The sequence below is a fragment of the Haliotis asinina genome, chromosome 4, assembly GCF_037392515.1.
Source record: "Haliotis asinina isolate JCU_RB_2024 chromosome 4, JCU_Hal_asi_v2, whole genome shotgun sequence".
In the NCBI taxonomy this organism is placed as follows: domain Eukaryota; kingdom Metazoa; phylum Mollusca; class Gastropoda; order Lepetellida; family Haliotidae; genus Haliotis; species Haliotis asinina.
The window spans coordinates 27,528,959-27,552,861 of NC_090283.1; the positions used below are offsets into that span (position 1 = coordinate 27,528,959).

The 23,903-nt window shown below is 39.5% G+C and overlaps 1 protein-coding gene across 1 annotated transcript; it reads left to right on the forward strand.

Moving 5' to 3' along the window:
• The first annotated feature begins 1,374 nt into the window (after positions 1-1,374).
• LOC137282407 (sodium-dependent glucose transporter 1A-like) lies at positions 1,375-23,148 on the forward strand. The gene is made up of 3 exons (XM_067814155.1): positions 1,375-1,474; positions 19,399-19,684; positions 20,332-23,148. Exons 1-3 carry the CDS (start codon positions 1,397-1,399, stop codon positions 21,363-21,365), a joined length of 1,398 nt encoding a protein of 465 aa, XP_067670256.1. The 5' UTR covers positions 1,375-1,396; the 3' UTR covers positions 21,366-23,148.
• The last annotated feature ends 755 nt before the right edge of the window (positions 23,149-23,903 follow it).

Sequence of the window (23,903 nt, forward strand, 5' to 3'; positions counted from 1 at the left end):
AAAGTTAAACAGATAGAAGATCATGTTTCTACTGCACTCAAAGACAATAAAATCTCAGGGGAGTTTCGTTTGATCCTAGGCGAATTAGAAAATACAGCAAAATGAAGGAGGAAATTAGATCAAAGGTTCATAAAAAATCTTCTTCTATAAGCTAGGACGAGAAAAAATATGTAGATAAAACAAGCGATACAACATGCCCAAAAGGCATTTATTACGAAAATCAACGACGTAATAGAAGATACACATTAAACTGTTTCGCAGAAATCGATGTCTTAGATTGATAGGGGGGTTTGCCCCACACCCCTACAGTATATTTAAACTGTAATTATTTTATGGGTATACCATGACGACCCACGTACATGATTTTCTTACCGCGATCGAGAATAAGACTTTCCGGATTTAATGACATTCGATTGGGATAAAAATGTATTAACAACGATTAGAGCGAGTTATGTGAAAATATATTTTAATAAGAGACTGCTGAAGCTCAGATTCACAGATGAAGTTCAAGCGAATAGAATTATGACTAGAGTGAACCGCCCTTATGGGCTGTCAATTTCAATCATGAATTATACACAAGATAACCGAGAATCCCCATTATTTAAACCTGTGTCATTTCTCACACGAGCAGTCGGGGAAGAAATTGCAAGAAAGTGCTCACCACAAAATGGAATCGAGATTTATAATCTGCCTTTGTTTACACAAATTCAAACTACTCTGAAAAGTGGGTCTGTGTTAGAAAATCCAATCCTCAGGGTGAAAATAGAAGAGGTGCCCGATTCTTCTCGATTTGCTGATTGTGTGAGATTTTATGATAAGAGTAAACCGGTCATCGTAAAGAATAGAATAGTTGGATATCATCCATTAATGGACAATAATAAAGAGCCAGATAAGAATAACATTCATAGACTTCTGAACAAACGAACGAAATATTCGGGTGTAGTCGATGTGAGTTCTTCCACTCCTTCTACTACCTGTGGGACATATTTTGTGGCTGGTGGGGGTAGTGGTGGGCGGGGTTGGTGAGGGTGGTGTTGGGCGGGGTTGGTGAGGGTGGTGTTGGGCGGAGCTAGTAGGGGTAGTGGTGGGCGGAGTTGGTGGGGGTAGTGGTGGGCGGGGTGGGTAAGGGTTCTGGTGGGCGGAGTTGGATGAGGGTAGTGGGGAACGGGGTAGAGCTTTACATTGGGTAGGCAGGGTCTGTCACTGATCACTCACCCTCTCTCATATCGAGGTGCAACTACAGTTGTGGCATTTAATATTATTGACTGTAACAATCCTTTCCATCAGAACATACTATATTTTTTAAACCCTTCAGGAATAATTATTGATCCAGTGTGTACATATACCTGCGCCCCCATTGCAGTCCCGCAGAGCGTCGGAGGCAACTACAGGAACGATGTTAACAAAACTGCGCCAGCTGCTTCACAACATATATTTCCAATCTGGACTAAGTATGTATGTGGCCAGTTTCGAGGTAAGTTGTCCACACAATATTTTACGCATGGCAAGAATACATCAATGTCTTTAATACGATAAACGATGCGGTAGTTGCATTGAGGCAGAATTTTGTTTTTTTACGCGGTACAAAGCAATACATGTGAGTGAGGTCTGTAAAAAATGAGATCTGACCATACAATCCAATGATCAGCAGCATGTTGGGATACGATGACTTGTAAGTCCGACCACCAGATCCCCTATATCGAACCCCATGTGTATGTGTTTGTTTTGTAACTCCGCACTCTGTAATATTCTAGCCATGTAATTATCTTTCTATCTTTTTCTAAGCCATATCAGTGGTTGAGCTATGTTTCTTGGGATAAATGACTCAACATTAGACAAATAGTTCCTTGTAATACGTTCTCTGAGAGTACAATGTGCTATATTAAGGCTTATATAACACTGACTAGGGGGTATTCTCACGAAGTCGACCCTCCTAACTTTCCCATTCGCAAGAAGGCGACCTCCAGTTTGTCTTTGTTGTTTGATGTTGTTATAACACGGGATTAACAAGGGTGGGTCATCTCAAAGAGACTAAAGGCCCTGACACGCAGTGAACAGTATTCACTCCAATCATATCAGAGACTGGAGTGAACACTGTAGGTCATCTAAGCCCTAACATGCTACGAACAGTGTTCACTCCAATCAATTCTCTATGTTCACTCAATGTCATAACAGAATTAGTATATATATGCTGGAAATGGCGTTGCTGCATCACTTTCGAAATGGCAAACGCTCAGCTAGATTATAAGTTTCTGCCAACAGCACGCGGTGGCAGGTACTTGTGTGTAGCTGGCTTTATGTATAGAATTGGTAAACGAAAGAATGGGGACTGGGTTTCTTGGAAATGTACCACCAAGGACTGCAGTGCCACTGTGTCCACTGTGAATGACACACTCACAACCACAACCATCCTCCTGTCCACAACGAGATTAAGGTAAGTAAAACAATACATAACCGTAACTTAACGCGACATGTCAAATAATGCGCAGATCACAGATTCATATTATACTGATTTGTGTATTTTTAACTGGCTAATAATTTATTGTTTTACCTGTTACGTGCAAGAGACTCTACAAAATCTCAAAACTAAGGCTGCAACAAAAATTACACCGATGTCTGCCTTGTATGAAGAAGGAGTGTCAGTATCAGATGACAGATTCCGGCCACCACATCCTCATCATTGACGATGGCAACGAAAATAAGATCCTTGGTTTCTCCACCGATGAAAACCTGGAACACCTCTGTTCCGGCGACGGAACCTTCTATGTGACACCGACTATCTTCTATCAGTTGGATGGTCGACACCCATATGTTTCCTCTGGTTTTCTTGCTCCTCCCGGACAAGCGACAAGTTACATATGAACGAGCTTTTCAGCTCGTCAAACATACAGCTGCACAACGTGGTTTTCAGCTGCTCCCAAACCAGATTCAGGTGAGTTTACTATTATTAATTACTATTACTGATATTAACATAATTCTGACACACGTTTTAAAAAAATGCCTACTAAAGTTCATGTGTACATTTGTAAAGTGTTTTATCTGGGTTTTTTGTCAGATGAGGTAGCATCCAAGAATGCAGTGATGCCTGTCCTCCCTGGCTCCGCATGGAAGGGCTGTTTCTTTCATTTCACACAGTGTGTGTGGAGGGAAGCCCAACAGTTCGGTCTCAAGGCAGATTACAGCCACAATCTTGAAATCACCCGGTGCGTTCGACATTGTGCAGTGCTGCCTTCGGTTCCTTTAGCCGATGTAAGCATACGTTTCAATATTCATTTATTTTCAACGTTTAGGTTTATGTGAAATTTTTTACAAGAATTCTCTTATGTAAACTCGTGCCTAGTGCGTCATCATTGCAATTAAGATGTAAATAATTAATATGTATTTTATTTGTTAGATCGACGATGTATGGCTGCAGCCACTGGCAGATATGCCCCAAGACCGAAGGTGTGACCAATTAGCCGACTACATTACCACCCAGTGGATTGAAGGAGACCAGACAACAGCAGTTTGGAACCACCACGACACCGAGGGACCCCGCACCAATGAAAAAAGATTATTGCCAAGGCACACCCAAACATATTTGAATTGATCCGGTTCCTGATAGCAGAACAAAAAGAGAATGAGATCCAGCTGGTCCAATATGCCGCTGGTCAACGCCTCCCTCCCAAGAAGAAGAAGTGCCAGGCCGTCCAGAGACGACTCGGCGACTTGAAAGACAGGCAACGGAGGGGAGACATCGATATCCTACACTACACTGATGCTGCCTCGCACATTGTTAAACTTCAGTAATGTCCTTTTGAATTACACATTTGTACATTTACTTATTGCTAATAATGAAATGCCAATCAACAAATATCTTAGTTGGTTTATTTTTTTATACGATCCCCCATACACAGGGGATTAAATCGTTAAAACGCACACTCACCGTCTATTGTTTAGCATAATTGGCTACCAGTAGCATTCGCAGGAAGGCGACCTGAGGTTATCGTGGTTTGTTTTTATACGACTCGAGGGGTCGACGTCGTGGGAATGAAGGTACTGCAGTTCACCTTGCGCTATTGAAACAACGCTGAAAGACATTTAGTTGGGGAGGTCATACTGAAGTTAGATTGGACTGTTCGATCTCTAAATCTTCAATTCATTAACCTGCTAAGTGCTCTGATTCAACCGAACCAAACGGTCGCGTACCGAAATCGAATTTCTGATTTCAGAGTAATAAAATGCATTCGACGAATGAGCACTGCGATGTTAGGTATTAGTTAGCTATCAAAACATGCGCTGCAAGGGGTGTTGGATGGTTTGACTCTTTTTGTACTTTTCTACTTATCTTTTCCTGCACACATGATATGATAAAAAACTGATGCGTTAAATATATGTTTGGTCTCTATTTTTGTACTTTTGTTCAGAATTGAAATTGATGCATTAAATACCATGCATTCATAAGGAGAAAAATACTCCACGATATCTATATCTGCATTCAACAAATGAAACGTTATTTCATTGACACATCAGTTTGTAGGAATGTTACACACGATCACAAAACTCCGAACACGCGACATGTAAGCTATGGACGTTGCTAAATGGTTTCAAATTTATAGTAATTCTTTCACTTAAAGCAATGTCCTGTGATCAGTGTTCGAAATAGTTCCCAAATTTTCTCATCCAGTCGGACTAACTATACTTGAAAGTTACTAGCCCACAAAAGAATTTCTAAGATGAATTTGCATTATTGATAAATTGATTCTGTAAGTCCATACCGAAAGGTATGAGAATGTGACTTTTAAGTTAAATCTTAATATTTATGTCTGAAAAGGTAACAATAATTATTTTTTTCGAATATGTACCGATTTGGCTAGTATTATTTTAGATTTCTTTTATGAATACCAACCCCGTTTGTAGCGCGACATGATCGTTGATCACAGTTTTGAATGTAGAAAGTAAGCCAATACTTACAAATATAGATGAGAATAGATAAGATAGATAGATAAGACATTGTCGTTATATTAACGTGCAGCTTAACAAGTCGGAGAGAGTCATATATTATCAAAATGACCAGATGGAAATTCACTGGTCACTCAGGTCAGTGGCTGTGGAGGTTTCCTGGTACGACTGAATTTTAACTTGTCCATATTTCTTGAGAATAACAGTCATCAGTCATTACTGCTGTGCACCAGGTGCTGTTGAAGTTAGTACCTCGTATGCTACCACTGCCCGACACTTCCTGGGCACAGATCGAATCAGTCGTTGGATGTTTTGTTGTCGAATCCTTTTCCATTCCTCCTGCAGCATGTAGGACAACTGCTGAAGATTCTGTGGTGGATTACGACGTCGAGCTACTCGTCTATCGATCTAATCCCAAAGGTGTTCTATTGAGTTTTGATCCGTGGATCTTGAGGGCCAGATGTTGTCACTGGCCAGGTTGTATAAGGAGGCACGTGCTGTGTGGGGCTTGGCGTTGTCCTGTTGGAAGAGCTGCCGTTAACGGTCAACAAGGTGAAGGATGTGCGGACAGAGAATCTGGTCGATGTGCTTCAGATTGCCTTGGACAAGCACAAGTTCCGATCTGCGGGTGTATGAGATCGCGCGCCACACCATACCACTCACCCTACCGAATCTGTCCACCTTTGTGATGCAGTTCGGAGCAAAATGTCGGTAGAAACACGGCTTCTACCATCACCTCGCCCTGAGGAGACAACGGGATTCATCGCTAAGCCAAATGCGCCTGGTTTGCCAGGTTCCATGCTGACACCATCTCACTCGTCGAAGTCGATTTAGTCGTGTCAAGGAGGGGGCACCTTTTGGACGTTTGGCACGTATTCCTGATTGTTTGATCGGACACTCTTCGGGCTCCAAACTGTTCTTGTGCTCTGTCCCGGGCTGTACGATGGCGGTCACGTAGGTGGGTTACCCGGATGTACCGTTCTTGGGCAGGTGTGGCGACTCTAGGTCTTCCTGATCTTGGACGGACATTTGTCGAATTTGTTTGCCAGAATCGATCCCACAATCGAGTTGCTGTGCTGGAATGAACGTTGAAGATCCTTGCCAACGAACTCTTTGATTCGCCAACTTGCAATCGTCCAATTGCCTGATTTTGATCGGCAGCGTTGAGACGTCTCATTTTCGTGTGGCAAAGATCGTGGATGAATTTGTGAGATTCATTCGGGTCTTTTATAGTGACATGCTGTACTCATGTTTTGCACGTGTGAAACAATCATTCGCGCACATCATGCCAATGCTGATTGATAAAACCATTCAAAATAATTTTTGGTTGCATTTGTTCAAGCACGATCTTCTAAAACATTCCAGAAACAATGTGCAACCCTTAAAAGTATTTGCTATAACATATGCGTACAAAATTGTAAGTATCATGTTTGAGTTTCATTTTCCGTTTCATTTTTTAAAGAGTGTATTATAATTCTCAACAGCTGTTACAGACAAGCATGGTTGTGCACTTGGTCCGGTCTAGTAAAGGTATATTCGGCGGTCGCGAAATTTGGAACCAGAACGGGTGCTTGAACATACGCTTGTCATAGGAAAGCTGATACCGGAAGTAAACTGGGCTCCGTCTCACATTTCGCAAAGGGAGCCGGGAATCAGGTTAGTATCGGATGTACCGCCTCGCGAGACTTACAGGCCCTATACATACAACTGACACATCATCGCCGTTCATTCGTAACTACTCGTCTCTTTCCGTAACCTACAAGAAGACTTGCCGGAATGACACGAGTAGTTACGAATGCATTCCCGTTTAGACCTACCTAGTCTGTCTCACAGTCCCTTATCATTGTCTCTTCAGTTCTGAATCTCAGTTCTACCAGGGGCTCCTTTTCAGATTTAATGGGTATATTTATTGCAATCAAAATTTTATATATTCAGAGACTAAGCGTCAGTCTAAGGCCTACCATGCACCGCAAAACAAGGGCGAGGAAATGCAGAATTTTGAGAGAGGTAAACAAACAATTTTGAGATATTGTGAATGACTGACATTGTCACGTTGTGTTAAACATACAGATAAAGTCACGGAATCCACATTGGTGTTTATAGGGGTTTATGTATATTAGATAACATGGGTGAATAGTGAGTGTTTGCTGCGAAGTACTAGCATTGCAGTACAATGTGTGAAGCCCATTTTCTGGTGTACCCCGCCGTGATATTGCTGGAATATTGCTAAAAGCGGCGTAAAACGTAACTCACTCACTCACTCACTGGCATTGCATCTTAGGTATGAGCTGTAAAAGAAAGATATTACAAGCATTCCACTTTGAACACATAAAAATAAAAAATATAGTTTTAAAAACTGAAAAGCCTAAACAGCAAATCCAGGGATAATAAGTTGTGTACGTGTACAGTGTGAACTGAACTTGGATCTACCACAGCTTGAGATCTACAGTATCATTCATATGCACAAAGTAAGAGCACGAGTGTAGATGGTGGTCATATACATAATTTAATCATTATCGCAGAGTGTGAGAAACGAAAGCTGCTTATACATGGATCCCGTGGGCAAATTTATTACTGCGTGTTGTCACTCCAGTAACCATATTGAAATGGATGTGTTAATATCTGTTCATCACTTCATAACTAAACGCAATCAAATTTGTGAATACAGCATACTGTTTTTGATGAAAAAAACCCGGCAATCCGTTATTTTTCAGCTTTCAATAATTTGTGATATTGTAATTATTGAATGTTGCTGGAATCTGGTTTCGTGCGATTGACTGAATTGCTTTGAACATGCAGTTGCATCTGACAAGGTCAGATTGACTGTATTTGACCGTTCCTTTTTCAATAATGTTCGACCAGAAAAATGGATGTATTGAGTATCCTGTGCTGTGTGGTTTCACCAAAAACAGAGAAATAGCAGATTTTCACACGAGTTCGTAAATAATAACACACTTTGTTACGACGGATGTAGTAAACAGAGACCGTGTTTCTTGTGTGTTTCAGTCGAAATGGGTACAACTAAATTCGGTTATAACGAAGTAATGAGTCATTGAGTATCGGGGTTGGGAGTGTTGGCGGATGCTAACCACTGTGGATTTACGTAAATATGTCGCCAGTCAAAATGTGGTTGACTTAATCCATTTCTAAGGCGAAGAGTATAATGGTAGTGATTATTTCATATCCGTGTGAATGAGTTTCATGTTTCAGTGTTATCATAGACGCTGGTGCCGTGGTTGTCTGTGGTACCTACTGTACCTTATTACTGTTCTTGGTGTGTCATCAGTGAGAATGTGATGTCAGGGTAAAGCTTGCCCTAAAATACACTACATGAATTCAGGATGATGACATCAGAGTTGCTAGCGTTCCAATGTTTATTCCGATGTAGAGTATTTTCATATTCACTTAACAGTTCAAATAATTAACATATGAAAGATTATAACATGCAGTAATACAAATATTTAATATTATATATTATATATCATTTTCATATTCGTAACTGAATTTATAAAAGTAAACAGAACAGCAACATGCTTTGAACATGTAATTCAAATCACTTGACTCTTGAGAACATGTTGTACTCATGTATACCGCATTGTACTTCAACATGAACGTATGTTAGATGTTGTGTTATTAAGGAAACGTTACTTGTTTTTTTTAAGTTTAGAGAAAGACACATTCCAATAAAAATACACGACACATTAGATTCTTATTGGTAACACGAGTTTAAAATACTGAAACTTTATCTGTTGCACATGGATGGTTTACGGTACTGACGATACTGTTTTAACATAATGCCACAGTAGGCCAACCAATATGGGATATCGAAGCCTGCGGCGTGACGAGCGACATCTTGAACCCCTAGACTACATACCCGCTGGGTATATATACTATTAAGTAAATAAATAAATAAATAAAAGAAAAAAAAAAGAAAAAGAAAAGAAACGCATAGGAGTGTTGTTTTATTTCAAAATGAAAGTTTTACCATTTGTATGGTAATATAGGCAACACTATTTCTAACTGGTACACATAGTGCACATTTGACATCCATAAACAGGACTAATGTTGAAAATGTTGACTTTGATGCACTGTTGTCGAAAAAATGAGGACAGCATCGCCACAAAGTCAACTTGTGCGTTTTTGCATGTTGAGCATAGAAACCATGCACAAAACGGCTATAAAACGACAATGAGCTTTTGGAAATTGGCGTTCGTTAAGAAGACTTTGGAAAACTTTCCAACATGCCATGTCTTGATGCTCCCACCAGAAACATCGCCATCGGAAGGCTGCAGGCTGGAGAGACACAATCCTCTGTTGCTAGACGCCTGAACGTTAGTCAGAGCACCATTTCCAGGCTTGTCACCCGCTTTCACCAGACAGGTACAATGAATCGCCGTCGACGATCAGGTAGACCACGAGTCACTACGTCAGCTCAGGATCGCTACAGGTCCTTCGTTTACGCGATCGTACAACTTAAGGTGAGGGCACAGCAGCCAGGATACCAGGACTGAGGAGGATATCGGGACAAACTGTGCGTAACAGGTTGAGGGAACATGGACTCCGAGCAGAAGACGGCAACGTCCTACGCGGTGTTCACCGCGCCAATCGACTCGTTGGCTGAATTTGGTTCAGCGATGAGTCCAGGTTCCTGCTGCAGAAACGTGACGGTTGAACAGGGTATACAGGCGTGTCAACAAACGTTATGCGCCAAACTGCGTACGTCAAGTGGACAGATCTGGCGAGAGTAGAGTCATGATGTGGGCAGTGATATCCTACACTGATCGTACGCATCTGGTCCATGTTCAGGGGAACTTGATGGCAGTACACGTCAAAGTCGCCATCCTGCAGCGGCACCTCCTGCCCGCCATTGACGTCAAACGTGAAATGTTTCAGCAGGATAACGCCGGCCCGCACAGGGACTTTATGGCTGCTAGCAACGTGTATGTGTTCCCCTGGCCGTCTCGTTCCCCGGATCTCAACCCCATTGAACACCTACGGGACGAATTCGATCGACGTCTTTTTTGAAAGATCAATTCTGACAATGTTATTTATGATTGAATACACAGCATTGTGTCATAAAACAGGGTTATGCGTTTCTTTTTTGGAATAGTATATTAAAATTGGCAAATTCAGTTCTTACGTAAGTCGTGTAATTGCTTGCAATCTGTTGCTTCCAGTGTGGACAAACGTCTGGCAGAGGCGTGTTATGATTTTATAACCATTTGGTGCCAAACCTTTATTGTAGGAAAAGAAAGTTAAGGAAAAAATACCATGTAACTAACGGTTTTTTGTTTCAAAGGATTGAAAGTTTATCGTTATTGACAATCAATGAGCGTGCTATAACGAAATAATTTTGAATTTAGAAATTGTAGGCCATTGGACAACCGCTCTGAATCTTTTTCGTTATCAACTCCGAGAAACAGTAATTAAGATGTTTAATCAAGACTGGCATTCGGTTGTAGATAATAGCTCTCGCTATGATTCCTACAGAATGGTTAAAACCCGACTCCAACCCGAAAAGTACCTGTCACATTTAACATTCAAAGAGTTTTGAAATTCATTAATACGATTTAGATTAGAACTATCAAACTTAAATGATTAATGAAGGACGACGTATGTCCATAGACAGATATGAAAGAATTTGCCCTTTATGTTAATTATCTGTTAAAAACGAAATCCATTATATATTTTTCTGTCCATTTTACATAGATTTACGTAAACAACATATTCCTGAATGTTACCTCTCCAAGTCACCTACTGTAGATTTAAACAAATCCTGTCTACTCATGATAACTGTATCAACTTGAAACTATCACAATACATTCACAATGCAATGTCTAAACATGATATTCTGTTTACATCATGTGTGTATTCAAGCTGTATGTGACTGTATAATACATGTAACTCCAATGTATATGGGCCGGGGTCCTGAAATACAATAAACATCTTTGACTTGACTTTGACAACTGCTGTCTGACGCGGGGTGGGATGTTACTAGCAAAAAAGTACAAAATATGCATCATTTCTCTACGTCACTCTGACAATGTCACTTTGACCTACATAAGGTGACACTGACAAACATGTTATTGTTTTTGTGAATTCAGCATATTTTCGGACGAAAAACACCAACCCGAGAATTATTATGTTACTTTTTTGACATTCTATAATTTTAACAATGAACTTACAATTGTTGGTCATATTGTGGTTTTTTTAAAATAATGTTGGACCAGAAGCTTGGGTCATTGCCTAAAAAAATGTCTACATTTACAAACTTGTAAGTGTCAAATAAAGATGGAATTTACAAACTTGTAAGTGTCAAATAAAGATGGAATTTACAAACATTTACAAATGTGTAAATCTGATATTTGTATATGCATGTTTCTTGTCGTCTTGTACATAGTGTAAGTCCCTTCTTCTGATTCACTACATTCAAAGACTGTCCAAAGCATTTATCTCACTAAGAAAACCCAAATACCAATCTGAGCAAACAGTATGTGATTAATCCATTGGAAATGAACCCACCTTGTATATATCTGTCCTCAAATGGAATCTCATCTATATTTGTTTGTAAATATCGCGACTGCACGGCTTGAACACTTGTAGTGGGTGACGAACGAAAATATCCTTCACAATAACCTTGAACAGTGGCATTTTTCACCATTCAGTTCAGGTATATGCAGTTGGATGGCATATATACTACAAATAAAAGGTATGGGAACACTTTAATATTTGACAGTCATATATATACTTAAAATTGCTGAGGTAATTTAAACTCCAAAGTAAGTGAAACGTGTGTGCAAATGGAAACTTTAAACGACATGCTAGAACATGTAGTGAAACAAGTGATTCAATATTCAGATGAGTTAAACAAACCATTCGCGCCGATTCACAAATGCCAGTGTCGAGTTGCTAGTCGCCGCATGGGACGTCTGACTTCCACATTCCCTAGGCTGTTATGTTTGGGCGTTTGAATCACACATGACGCTAATGTATTGCATTGCCTGCTTTTGAAAATGTTACTGCATGTTCTAGCCCATTTAACACACAAATAGTTTCATTTACCTTAGAGTAAAATGTTGATTTTTGCTACGTTTAATTTAATATATGACTATCAAAGTTTAAGGTATACTTTTTGTTTGTAGTATATGCTTGTAGTAAATGGATCCGAGAAAAATAATGGCACAAAAGACACTTTAATGAAACATGCAATGATTGAAATATACGGTTGCCACGTTATTTAACTCATGACAAGAAACTTTAACCTGATAAGGTACATTTATACCTGATGTAAACATCAGAATTTTTAAGTAGCCTAAAGAAGTATGCAATACATCATTTCAGAGTCAGAGACCCATTTGGAAGAAAAGAGTTTATTAAATGAGAATTCAACCCAACTTAACAGATTAGTCATTCGCAAGCTGAACATTCTCAAGCAGATATCACATGTCCAAAATTTGTCAATGTCAATATGAACTTTACTGTTAAGCTTTATAAATCAATATTGACAACTGATGACTGCTTCATTATCAGTGAACAATCATCGAAAAACAATTGGCTAATGTCATTTTTCATATTTTCCTATCCAGGGTGTTATTGAAGATAAGTACTGCATGATGCAATTTGCTATTTCAAAGTGATGACAAATATATCATGAACACAAATGTCTGTGCATGATGCTTTAAAGGGCCTGTGTCACTGTCTTATTGCCTGTTCAACGAATTAACCCTTAATGGGCAATTGATGAAAATACAAACTGGTGTATACCGTAGCGAATTATTTAGAATATGGTACTTAGTCAATCGGGTGCAATAAATTAATTGAATTCAAACACATTGAGTCACTTTAAATTTTGAAAACGACCTGTTAACATTACTCGTTTTTCCACATCATTCCACTTTGATGTTTTACATTAGCATACAGAGCAATGGATTAGCATACATAGCGATTACTAATTTACATTTTCATTATTCGACATTATTCAGCTGGCTGGCTGGCTGGTGTTCTGTTTAAAAAGGCCACATACTGAGTCTTTTGTTGCATAACATATTTTATCAGCGAAAGATCTCTTTGCTTCGGGGATATTTTTCTTTATATCAATGATTTTTCGCTGTTTCGTGTATTTTTTTTAAAAAACGATAGAAGAAAACATGAAGAAACGATAGAATTAGTTTGAAATGTCAAATAATTTCACGTTACTTGAAATATTTCCTTGCTACTTAAATAACGAAAATATAAGCAACGAGAAAATAATTGGCGTGACGAGAAAATATTTGAAACATTTCGGAAATATCCCAAGCACACTGATTGGAGCAACACACAAACTAAAAACAAAAACAACTTTGTCATCACCACTCCCGTCAGTGTAAAGAATGGATTCTGATGGTAACCCTTTTGCCCCCAAACCGATATTACGTTACCCTTGGTGTTGTTGCAATAAATGAGTTTGCAACTTTCACCAATTTCGTTACATTGAGCATCGATGAGAGTAATTTGAATGAGTTCGATGACGAAAATTCTGTTTTGGAAAAGGGTCAGATTAATTTGACACCGACGTTAGTCAAGCTTTAGATAGCAAATTGCAGGATGTTCCCTTACAAAACCCCAAGACTATGGCCTTTGGCGTGAACTTAAAGCATCCAACGTAATGTAATTAGCTTCTTGCAAGATTCCTTTTCGTCGCTCTATGCAATAAACAAGAAGTTGTTATCCACGCTTCTCTTTAATAACTCGCCAGCTTCTAGAATGCGGATGAAACCATTACTTTTCACTTTGGACAAAAATGAACCATATCTGAAGCAAATTTTGTTATGAAGGATTTGGTTTGTTCCGCTTTAGTTATTGCATTCCGCTTACCATTCCCACTTTTAATAAAAAGTTCATCTTATATAAGATTACATGATGGCATGTGCTCTGAAACAAAACCTTGGAACTTCAAACATACACTTCTTTTCAAATTTGAATGATATTTATCACCGATATTCCAAAGCAGACTGAACAGAATACACGTGATTCTCAATTCTTTCCAATTGCATATCTACAGAAACAGTATCCCATAAAACTTGGGAAATAAACAGGATACCAAATCATTTGTTAGACAGGGGATGACAGACGAACATGGGGATATTCTGGGCGAAATCCTGTTTGATCACCCTGCTTTATTTGATTAGCCTGATCTATTTGATCACCCTGCTTTATTTGATTAGCCTGATCTATTTGATCACCTTGCTTTATTTGATTAGTCTGATCTGTTTGATCACCCTGATGTATTTGATTTGCCCGATCTATTTGATCACCCTGATGTATTTGATTTGCTTGATCTAGTTGATCCCCCTGGTTTATTTTATTAGCTTGTACTGTTTGATCACCCTGATTTATTAGATTTAAACTTAAGACAGGAGACGAGCAGATTTTTGCGGTTACGGGAAACATTTCAGTTTACAATAATGCAAAACGTGAGTCATGGGTTCAAGGGTTTCTTTACACCAAGGACATCCAAATTTCAAACAGTAACCTTGGTGACCTCAAACGCCGGATGTGCAAATGTAAGATAGTGGAAATGTCAAGAACAAGCAGTGAGGGAAATGATTGGTTCGCTTATACGAAAATTACACGAATTTACAGTAAGATATCCGGTATTAAAAGTAAATAAGCTGCTGATGTTAGGCTGTCGATTTACATACAACATCCCCTCTAAAAGGTGGGTCTAGCGCGATTCGCCGCGATATAACGAGATCCACTGAAAACGTTTGTGCGAGTACACCACTAGTGAATGTCAGTGCATATGGGGAAAGGTAAAATATATCCATATTGATGAAACATTTTGAAAGGAATAGAACAAATTGTCACATTTTTCCTTGATATTTTTTATCTTTGTTTCCTCCTTGCCATTACTTGTTTGATTCTCTTTACAGTTAAAAATTTGCCGTGACAAAAGGTGCAAGAAATCCCCTGTGAACCAGGAAAACGGAACAAAGACAAGTCTAATACATTCAAATATTATTATTAGCAAAGAGAGCAAGTTATACGAAGTCACAAGTCAATTTCACAATACCGATTTTAAAAACAGTACAAATGCGCAGTGGGTCACAAAATATACTACAGCAAACTCTCCAAAGTCTTAGTGCGAGAGAGAAACAGTTACGCAGAATGTAACACAGCGAGCGGTCTGGCAGCGTTGACGGAGATTGATGATGTATAGGCCTATACTCCAGCAATTGTGAATGTGTCCAGAAGTCTTAACCGGGAAAAGTCCCTTTTGGCCAGAAAACTGTGTATTAGCGTGAGACTTAAAAGAATTTGATTCTTGTGAATCAAACAATAATCATCTGCCAACATTGCTGCCTTATGTAAGTCATCAAGCTTTTGTTCCTCCAAATAAGTCTTAAGATCGGCATGAAATCTCCCATCAACACTAACTCTCTCAAACCATCAAAGTCTGTGACTTCATTAGACACACGCCACCTATCAAACATTGTTTCCTTTCATCTAGCAAACTCTACAAAAGTCTCACTGTCCCTTTTGTGAGCATTTCTGAATTTCTGACGATAAGTCTCAGGCACTAATTCATAAGCTTTCAAAATTGTACTCTTGACAAGATCATAATTGTTGTACTGACAAAGCTGAATAAGCATCCTGAGCTTTACGTTTCAAAACAGTTTGCAATAACATAGTCCATGACTCCCTAGGCCACTTGAGATTTTCAGCAACTTTCTCAAAATGTAGAAAATATTTATCTTTATCATTAAAAAAGGGTACAAACCCGGGATATTGCCATAAAAGGCGACTATGCTTGTCGGAAGGGGCGTCTAACGGGATCCAGTGGTCAGGTTCGCTGACCTGGTTGACACATGTCATCGGTTCCCAATTGCAAAGATCGATGCTCATGTTGTTGATCGCTGGATTGTCTGGTCCAGACTCGATTATTTGCAGACCGCCGCCATATAGCTGGAATATTGCTGAGTGCAGCTTAAAATTAAACTGACTCACTCACTCACTCTTCTTGTCTTACAAATTGCACGTGCATACGCAAACTGCGTAGCTGAAACTCTTAGCGAGGATTATTCAGTCAAATATGTGACACATCTGAATGTACTTTACATATGGTTTTGTAACAAAGGTAGACGTCGATCATTGAAACAGTGTGAGTGTTTGTGTTTACACCGGCCAGTTTGTTAATCATTGAGTTTTTATACCTTAGTTCAATATAATGAAATTGTCTTGTCCAGACTCAATTAAGGCCTCCCTGAGTAATTGAAGGGATTTTAGCGAACACGCTCGGCCATCTTCGGAGCTATCTCGGCTCCGTTCCGTGATTTGTCGGTCGCGTCCTGAAACTCATGCATCAAAACACGGCGTCAGTGGAAGGAGCACTCGTCTCGGGGAGTTTTGTTTTTAGTTCCTACTATTTCATTTTTATAATTATTCACCTTTGAACATCCGTGTTAAATGCGTTTATGTATGCTGTGCTTGTCGGAGCAACAGATTATTTTTTCAGGAAAAGATCGTCACTGCAGAAGAGTGTCATAAGTCATGCCCCAGGAGGCTTCCGATGTTCAAACGTAAACAACATCCAGGGACATGACTTATGACGCTCTTTTACAGTGACGATCCTTTTTTTTAAAGAAAAAAAAAAACAATTCATAGTCCCGACAACACCTTATACCTAATCGCATTCAACACGGGTGGTCAAAGGAGTATAATTATAAAAATGAAATAGTAGGAACTAAAATCAAAACTCCCCGAGACTGACGACGTGTTTAGATATATGAGTTTCAGGAGGGGAACGGCAAATCACGGAACGGAGCCGAGATAGCTCCGAAGATGGCCGAGCGTGTTTCAAGCATTACCGACATAGGGGCGTTGTGTTTATGTTTTTACAGCTAAACAACCGGTCACGCTGTAATTGTTTCGCGAGTGGGCTGCTCTTGTTTACATCTGAGATGCAATTCCTTCAAATTTGCTGTAATTAGGGGGCTTGTAATTATTTACAGACCTCCGCCATATAGCTGGAATATTGATGAATGCGGCGTAAAACTAAACCTCACTCACTCAATATAATGACGTTTAACACATTAAAATAGCACACTTTAATTTACACATTGTTATGTTTTGTTATCATTAATAGTAAATGGAAGAATATTTTGGTATGATTTTAACGGCTACGACATACGAAAGACGAAAGTTTCATGAACCGTTTTGAACTGCTTAGAGAGATCTTATGGCTAAAGTAAACAGTAAAGGAATACAGGATGGTGGTCTTACACACTTCCAACGAGATTTGAAGTTCGACTCCCCAAGGAAAGCATACATGGAATAACGATGACTGTTCAACATGGCACGTATCTATCTGCGAGTTCGTGAACGTACGTAAACAAGCGTCCAAAAAAGGTGAATATTTGAAACTGTTGGGTGTTTGTTTTGTTGGTTGTTATAAATATTTGGAATAGTAACACGCCCCGTTAAGGGCAAAACACATGCTTGCCCGGCAATAGGTGAAATAGCCAATAATATTTTAAATTAAATTAAATTAAATTAAATTAAATTAAATTAAAGGATTAAGATTCAAAGTAGCAAACCAAATTATCCGGGATACTGTCAAAGAAAGGGAATGACTTTCACGTTCTTGTTATGTTCAGCGATATTCCAGCAGTACCAGCCTTTGACATTAGAACATTTGACAGTTTGGTTCCGAGGAGAAGGTTCTTTTTAATGTATATATGGTCGAATCCACAAAAGGGTATGGACAAACCATCACAAAAACTCCAAGTGCATTGAACAATAATCACGGTAACGGTTTACATTTCTGAAGTTCAGTCGTGCAAGCCCTTTTTACTGAGACGGAATATTTAGAAAGTCATAACCGCCGCTGAAATATACTGGGTTATGTTATGTTGTAGTTTAACGTTGTCCTAACTCGGGAAAACTTGGCATATATTCCTTCTGACGTGTTCAGAAGTGACACTTCAGTGACCGAACAGATGGTGTTCAATAGTAACGCCGTGTGCCACATGCTTCCGTGTTTGTTCAAGTGATGTGCGTGTGCTAGTGCGTGTGCGTGTGCGTGTGCGTGTGCTAGTGCGTGTGCTGTTTCTAACAGATGTCACCGCTGTGACTGGTAAAAACACATACACGTAATCGGATTTGTGCAATGGTGTAAGACGATATGGAGTTATGGTCGAGTTAACATTTGTCTCTTCGTAGCACATTTTCTGCACTTGAAAACATCAGGTTTCAGAAGGAACAGAAACATCTGGTACGTGTCGTTTTTGTACCATGACTATTGTAAACCACACATGATCTGATCGAGAGATAAATAGTTTCATTGTTAATGTGCCATGCATTTTGGTACAATGTAAAACACAATGTATAATCTGTTTGCAGTGAAAATGTACCGATGGATTTCACTTTAAACACAAGATTAAATTGAATAAAGTGAAATTAAGATTGCGAATCCTCATAATTTTACATGGCAAATGAACATTTAAATCTCAGAACTTCATTCAACTTAGAATGTTTACAAACTAGCATTGTTTCAAATCGTTATTGTTGGTTTGTATTACAAGGGGTATGAAATAAACAGCGAGAACAAGTCGGGCTCGCCTACGTTCACACTCATCACATACCACATGTGCATTTGTTTCACTGTTCCATCTGCTACGCTTATCCCCTTGTAATGCAAACCAATAATAGCGATTTGAAACTATGACCGTTTGTAAAACGAATCTCATCCTAAGTTGAATAAAGTCCTGAGTTTCAAATGTTCAAATGGCAAGGAAAAATTATGAAGATTCACAGTCTTAATTGCCCTTTATTTTTAACTCTATTGTTTAAAGTGAAACTCATGATAATCGGTGCGTTTTTAGTGCAAACAGAGTATAAGAGTAAATGCCCATCCAAATGGCTTGTTAGACACATAATGCAGGTTTAAGAAATGTCAGTAACATAAAATGAATATACAGGGTACAGAGCTGTAAATGTAAATCATCGTACACAAAACGTCATTCTTTTAAACATTTGTAGACGAGTAAAAGCTGAAAGTGGCTGTAAGGGGTTGTGGGCAACAATTCCTAAACATTTAGAAACACTGTCCATATAGATAAAATCAGGGTTCATCCTGAAGACAATATTCTTCAAACACCTATAAACACCATGATATGAGATCAGGAACACCTCGACTGAACCTTGAACGTCAACAACAACAGTACCAGACTTGTACATTGTGTATCTGGGAATCCACAGCACACCTATCTGTGATCACATAATGTTCACATTACAGGTTATGGCTATGTCACATACCAGACGTGTACACTGTGTAACAGAGAATCCACAGGAGACCTATCTGTGATCACATAATGTTCACATTACAGGTTATGGCTATGTCACATACCAGACGTGTACACTGTGTAACAGAGAATCCACAGGAGACCTATCTGTGATCACATAATGTTCACCTTACAGGTTATGGCAATGTCAATCCTCGGACCCTCCTTCCCTGACCTCCAGAGAATCTACCAGATGTCTCTATCTCAGATAAGTGTCATGATGCTGGTTCTGTACCTCGGAGCCATCGTGGGAGCATTGGGTGCAACATACATCTTCTCCTGCCACGAAGCCAAGGCTGTCCTATCTGTATGCCTGTTCATCAGTGCGGGAACGTTGACCTCCGTACCAGTAGCTGGCTCATATGCTCTTCTCCTGTTTGTTGTGTTCTGGCTAGGCGCATCTCTGGCAGTGCTATCAACGGGTAAGTGAACAGAGGAGCGCTGAGGCAATCCGTAGCCCAATGACAGAATCAAATTTCCATGTCTGTTACCACCTTACTGAGTAACAGTTTTCAAAACAAAACATGTTTTCTATAAGAATGATACCTCGCCACACTTTAATGTTAATGGAACAGGATTTCTTTGATCTGACTTAAGGCATATAACAGTATGAAAAACACAAACCAGGATCTAATTTCTATAAGACGGACATCTTGTCACACCTTCCTGTTAATGGAACAAAGTTTCGCTGATCAGTCTTTAGGTAACCAGCCGCATGAAAAGCATAAAACAGAATCTAATTTCTATAAGAAGACCTTTTGTCACACTTTTCTGTTAATGGAGCACCGGTTCGTTGACCTGTCTTGTGCCAACAGCTTAAAAACAGAACACCTATTTTTTTATTGACTTATTTATGTTTCCACCTGAACTGGATCTGTTTACAAGAAGTCGTTGTATGAAAGGGTTCAAGGCATCTATAAACTTTTAGATAATGTAGAGATCAACTTTTGCAATAAAGCAAAGAATGCTTTTAATGTGTCAGAAGTTATGAATTGCAGCAATTAGAAACTTGAAATCGTATAATTAGACACGTAATGTAATAATGCATTCCGTACCACTTTGATTTCAGGTGGATATTGTCAGATGAATACCCTTTGGCCCTCCAGCCCTACCTGCTTTCATGTGTTGGGTTTAGGGTTTGCCGTTGGGGGTATTATATCTCCTTTCCTTGTTGTACCATTTCTTTGTGATTCGAGGTTTCTCTCGCCAGTGCTTAACACCACCGATAGCTCAAGCCATTGCCAATACATCCCTACAACGTGGAACAATTCTGGGAACTATTTGCTGTACTTCAATGACACTGATCCCGGTGCAGAAAACGACTCTGTGTCTCAGAACATTTTGATAGACCGTGATACGACAAGCTGTAATGCGGGGCTGGTAATCCCTTATGCTTTGTTAGGTTCTTTGAACATCATACCATCTGTAATATTTGTTTGTTTGCATATGTTCCCAAATGAACAATATACCTTGCAAGTTTCTTCACACGAGTCTATACCAGAAACGAACTCACCTAAACACTACACACTGTATTCCTGTATGTTCACCACTGCGATAGTGATATGCTGTGCCCCTGCCTATAGTATCGGACTGACCTATGGGCAGTATCTGGTGACGTTTGGATTGGACACAGGGCTTGATCTCAGTGCCCAGACTCTATCAGAAATGACCGGGATATTTTGGCTGTCAATGTTATTTGGAAAATGTGTAGTGTTATGTCTAGCAAAACGGGTGAGTCCAGCAAAGATAATGTTTGCAGGAATAACTGGCCTTAGTGTGTTGCTGGTTTTATTGTGTTTATGGGCAGTAAACTCAAGCACAGGATTATGGATCGCGTCCATAGCTTTTGGTGCACTGTCAGGATATTACTTTAATTGTATAGTGGAATGGGGTCGACAGGTTGTAGAGTTCCCTCCCTTTGTGATGTGTTTGTGTTGTTTTGGCGATAGAGCTGGGACACTGGTTATAGTATACCTATGTGGTATACTTATGGATACATATGGATATATGTTCTTTGCTTATGTGTTGATGTTTGCTTTGTCTCTGATATGGATACTGGTGTTGTGTATGAGTATGTTATCAAAACTGTTGGTGGGAACATGAGGTTAGAGACCCTATGTGTATATTTCGCCATTACCATGTACGTGTGTTTACCATGTTCAGGGTGCTGATGTACGAAACAAGTGCTAAGATTACCTAAAGTCAATTTTAAGTTAATATCACCTTAGCGCTAAGATGGCTTTGTACAAGTAGTCTTTGAAACGGGTTTTAAATGAATTTGTGAATCACGGAATGAAAGCAATCTTCATCACATGTTAAGTTGCCTCTGTCGTACTCCAACACCAGTGATCACAGTAGTGTGTGTGATCACGTTTGAAATAAATATATATCCAGTGGAAGCTTTCTAAACCGGCGTTCACCGAGACTGAAGTAATAATCCAGTTCTGACAACCTACCGGATAGTAATGTGTAAACCTGTAATGTGAAATGTACAAGACACTGACGGGGGCTGACATTTTATGCCTTGGTGACAACGTGCCGGACTGGACAGGTGCCGGTTTTGACAGCTTCCGCTGTAGCTTTTTTCATGCGATCAACTATGTGCTTTTACATGCATACGTGCTTGGTTACAACAGAGGTAACGGATTACTGACTAACGCTGTGTAAGCATGTTTAGTTTTTAATACAGTTTTGTAAAGTAGAGATCGAAAACACCTGTGCAACGATCCACTCCACACGATTCCCAGTTCAGTCAATACGCGTAGGCTGCATAGGGCATTGCAAGTGTCAAACAACCTTTCACACAATGCTCTGCTGATATTAGTGTAGACTGGTGTCAGCAGCGCGATAATACACAATGCAACGTTTATGAATGAGTGACGTCACAGGGCTCCCTGGTCACTACTCATCCCGAAAGTGGCCTTCAACAAAAACCTTTGTGCCACATATGTGCTTCACTCGGCAAGATTAACGAACAGTAATTGAACAGTCTAAAAGGACGACGTTGCAGCGTAGACAAAGATGTCTTACTTCTTTTAAGAAAAAACATTTGAGAGTTTGATTGCATTATAATTCAACATATGTCATATTTGGGAGTTCACTTTCCTAGTAAAGTACAAATTCTAGTACCTTTTTTGGTTGAGTCCCATCCGGGATTCGAACGCGCACCCTCAGAGTCAGGCACCTAATCCCCAGCACACAAAGTCAGTCGCCTAGCCCGCTCAGCCACCGCTACTTCCACGGTGGCTGAATCCCGGATGCGACACAACCAAAAAAAATGTACTAGAATTTGTACTTTACTAAGAAAGTGAAATCCCAGATATGACATATGTTGCATTTGACCACTTTCTAAATGGCATCGTGTAGTCATGCATTATAACTGTTTGGGACAATTGCTGGTGTCGCTTCGATATAGTTGTCGTCATCAGAAGATTTGTTTGGATATCATTGCACATATGTGTCTGCATCTGTGTAAACGTTTACGCTCAATGTTCCCCTACAGAGAGGAGCTGGAGCTATTGAGTGTCTGCGGTTAAGTGTAAACCGAGAGCTTAAATGTGACGTTGCGGAGGTTATGTTCACCATCGAGGAGGGACTGCTCTTCTTCGCTTCAACCTCATGTACTACGGGAGTTGCTGATGTTGTGAGGATCAAATCTCAGTTGATTACACCCTGCATGCTACGAAGACTTGACATATTTAATCATTGCATTTTTAAAAGAATTAGATTTGTTAAATGATTTGTAAATAGATAAATATTGTATGACTGGAAGTGTAAATTGGTAACTCAGATTGTGTGACTCTATCCTCAAAGAGAGTTAAAGTATCGTAAAATTATTGTCCTCCTGATAAGTCCCAAAATGATATAAAATTAAGTTTACCAGGTTTTTAATCGTATTGTTGTCATTTTAATGTATGGCTAAATCTCAGCATAAACGCCAATGGTTGAAGGGATGGTGTAAATCCAGCGAGAGTGCATGCAGGTAGCAAAAGTAATGTAAGTCCCCATGGACTCTAGTATGGTAATCTACCGTCAGTTGTTGGTGCTAAATAGCCCATTTGTACGTAGTATTGTCCAAAAATACGTTTCTACTTTTAAAGATATTTGCTTGCTAGTTTTAAATCATTTTTGATAGTCTAGTACATTTTCTGTCCTTCTTTGACTGGGTTTTATCTATGTATTATGCATTTAGAATCGGTTTTAGTCACGATATGTCTGTTGCCAATGCACTCACTCACTCACTCACTCACTCACTCACTCACTCAATCACTGGAAGACATGACATCGGCATTATGATGTGTCAAAGGAATTCTTAAAGCAGCGACAATGGTGTACTAAGCCTGAAGACGAGGGACTGATTCGGAAGGACGTTTGTCGCTATTTGTACCCATGCCAAAGTTCAATTACATTTTTCACCGAATGTGTTGACATTCTGAGGTTCATGAGTGAATTTGTTTTTTTAGGTACAATCACATAGCAACTTGGGGTCTGGACATGGATCTTTATCGAAAGAACCAACATGTTTATCAATTAAAAATATCCTCATCATCACTGAAGCCAACGAAGCAAATTGGACAGAAGCTGACGCTATCGTTCAGATAATTTTGCAAGACGATACATCACACTTGTGGCATTTCTCAA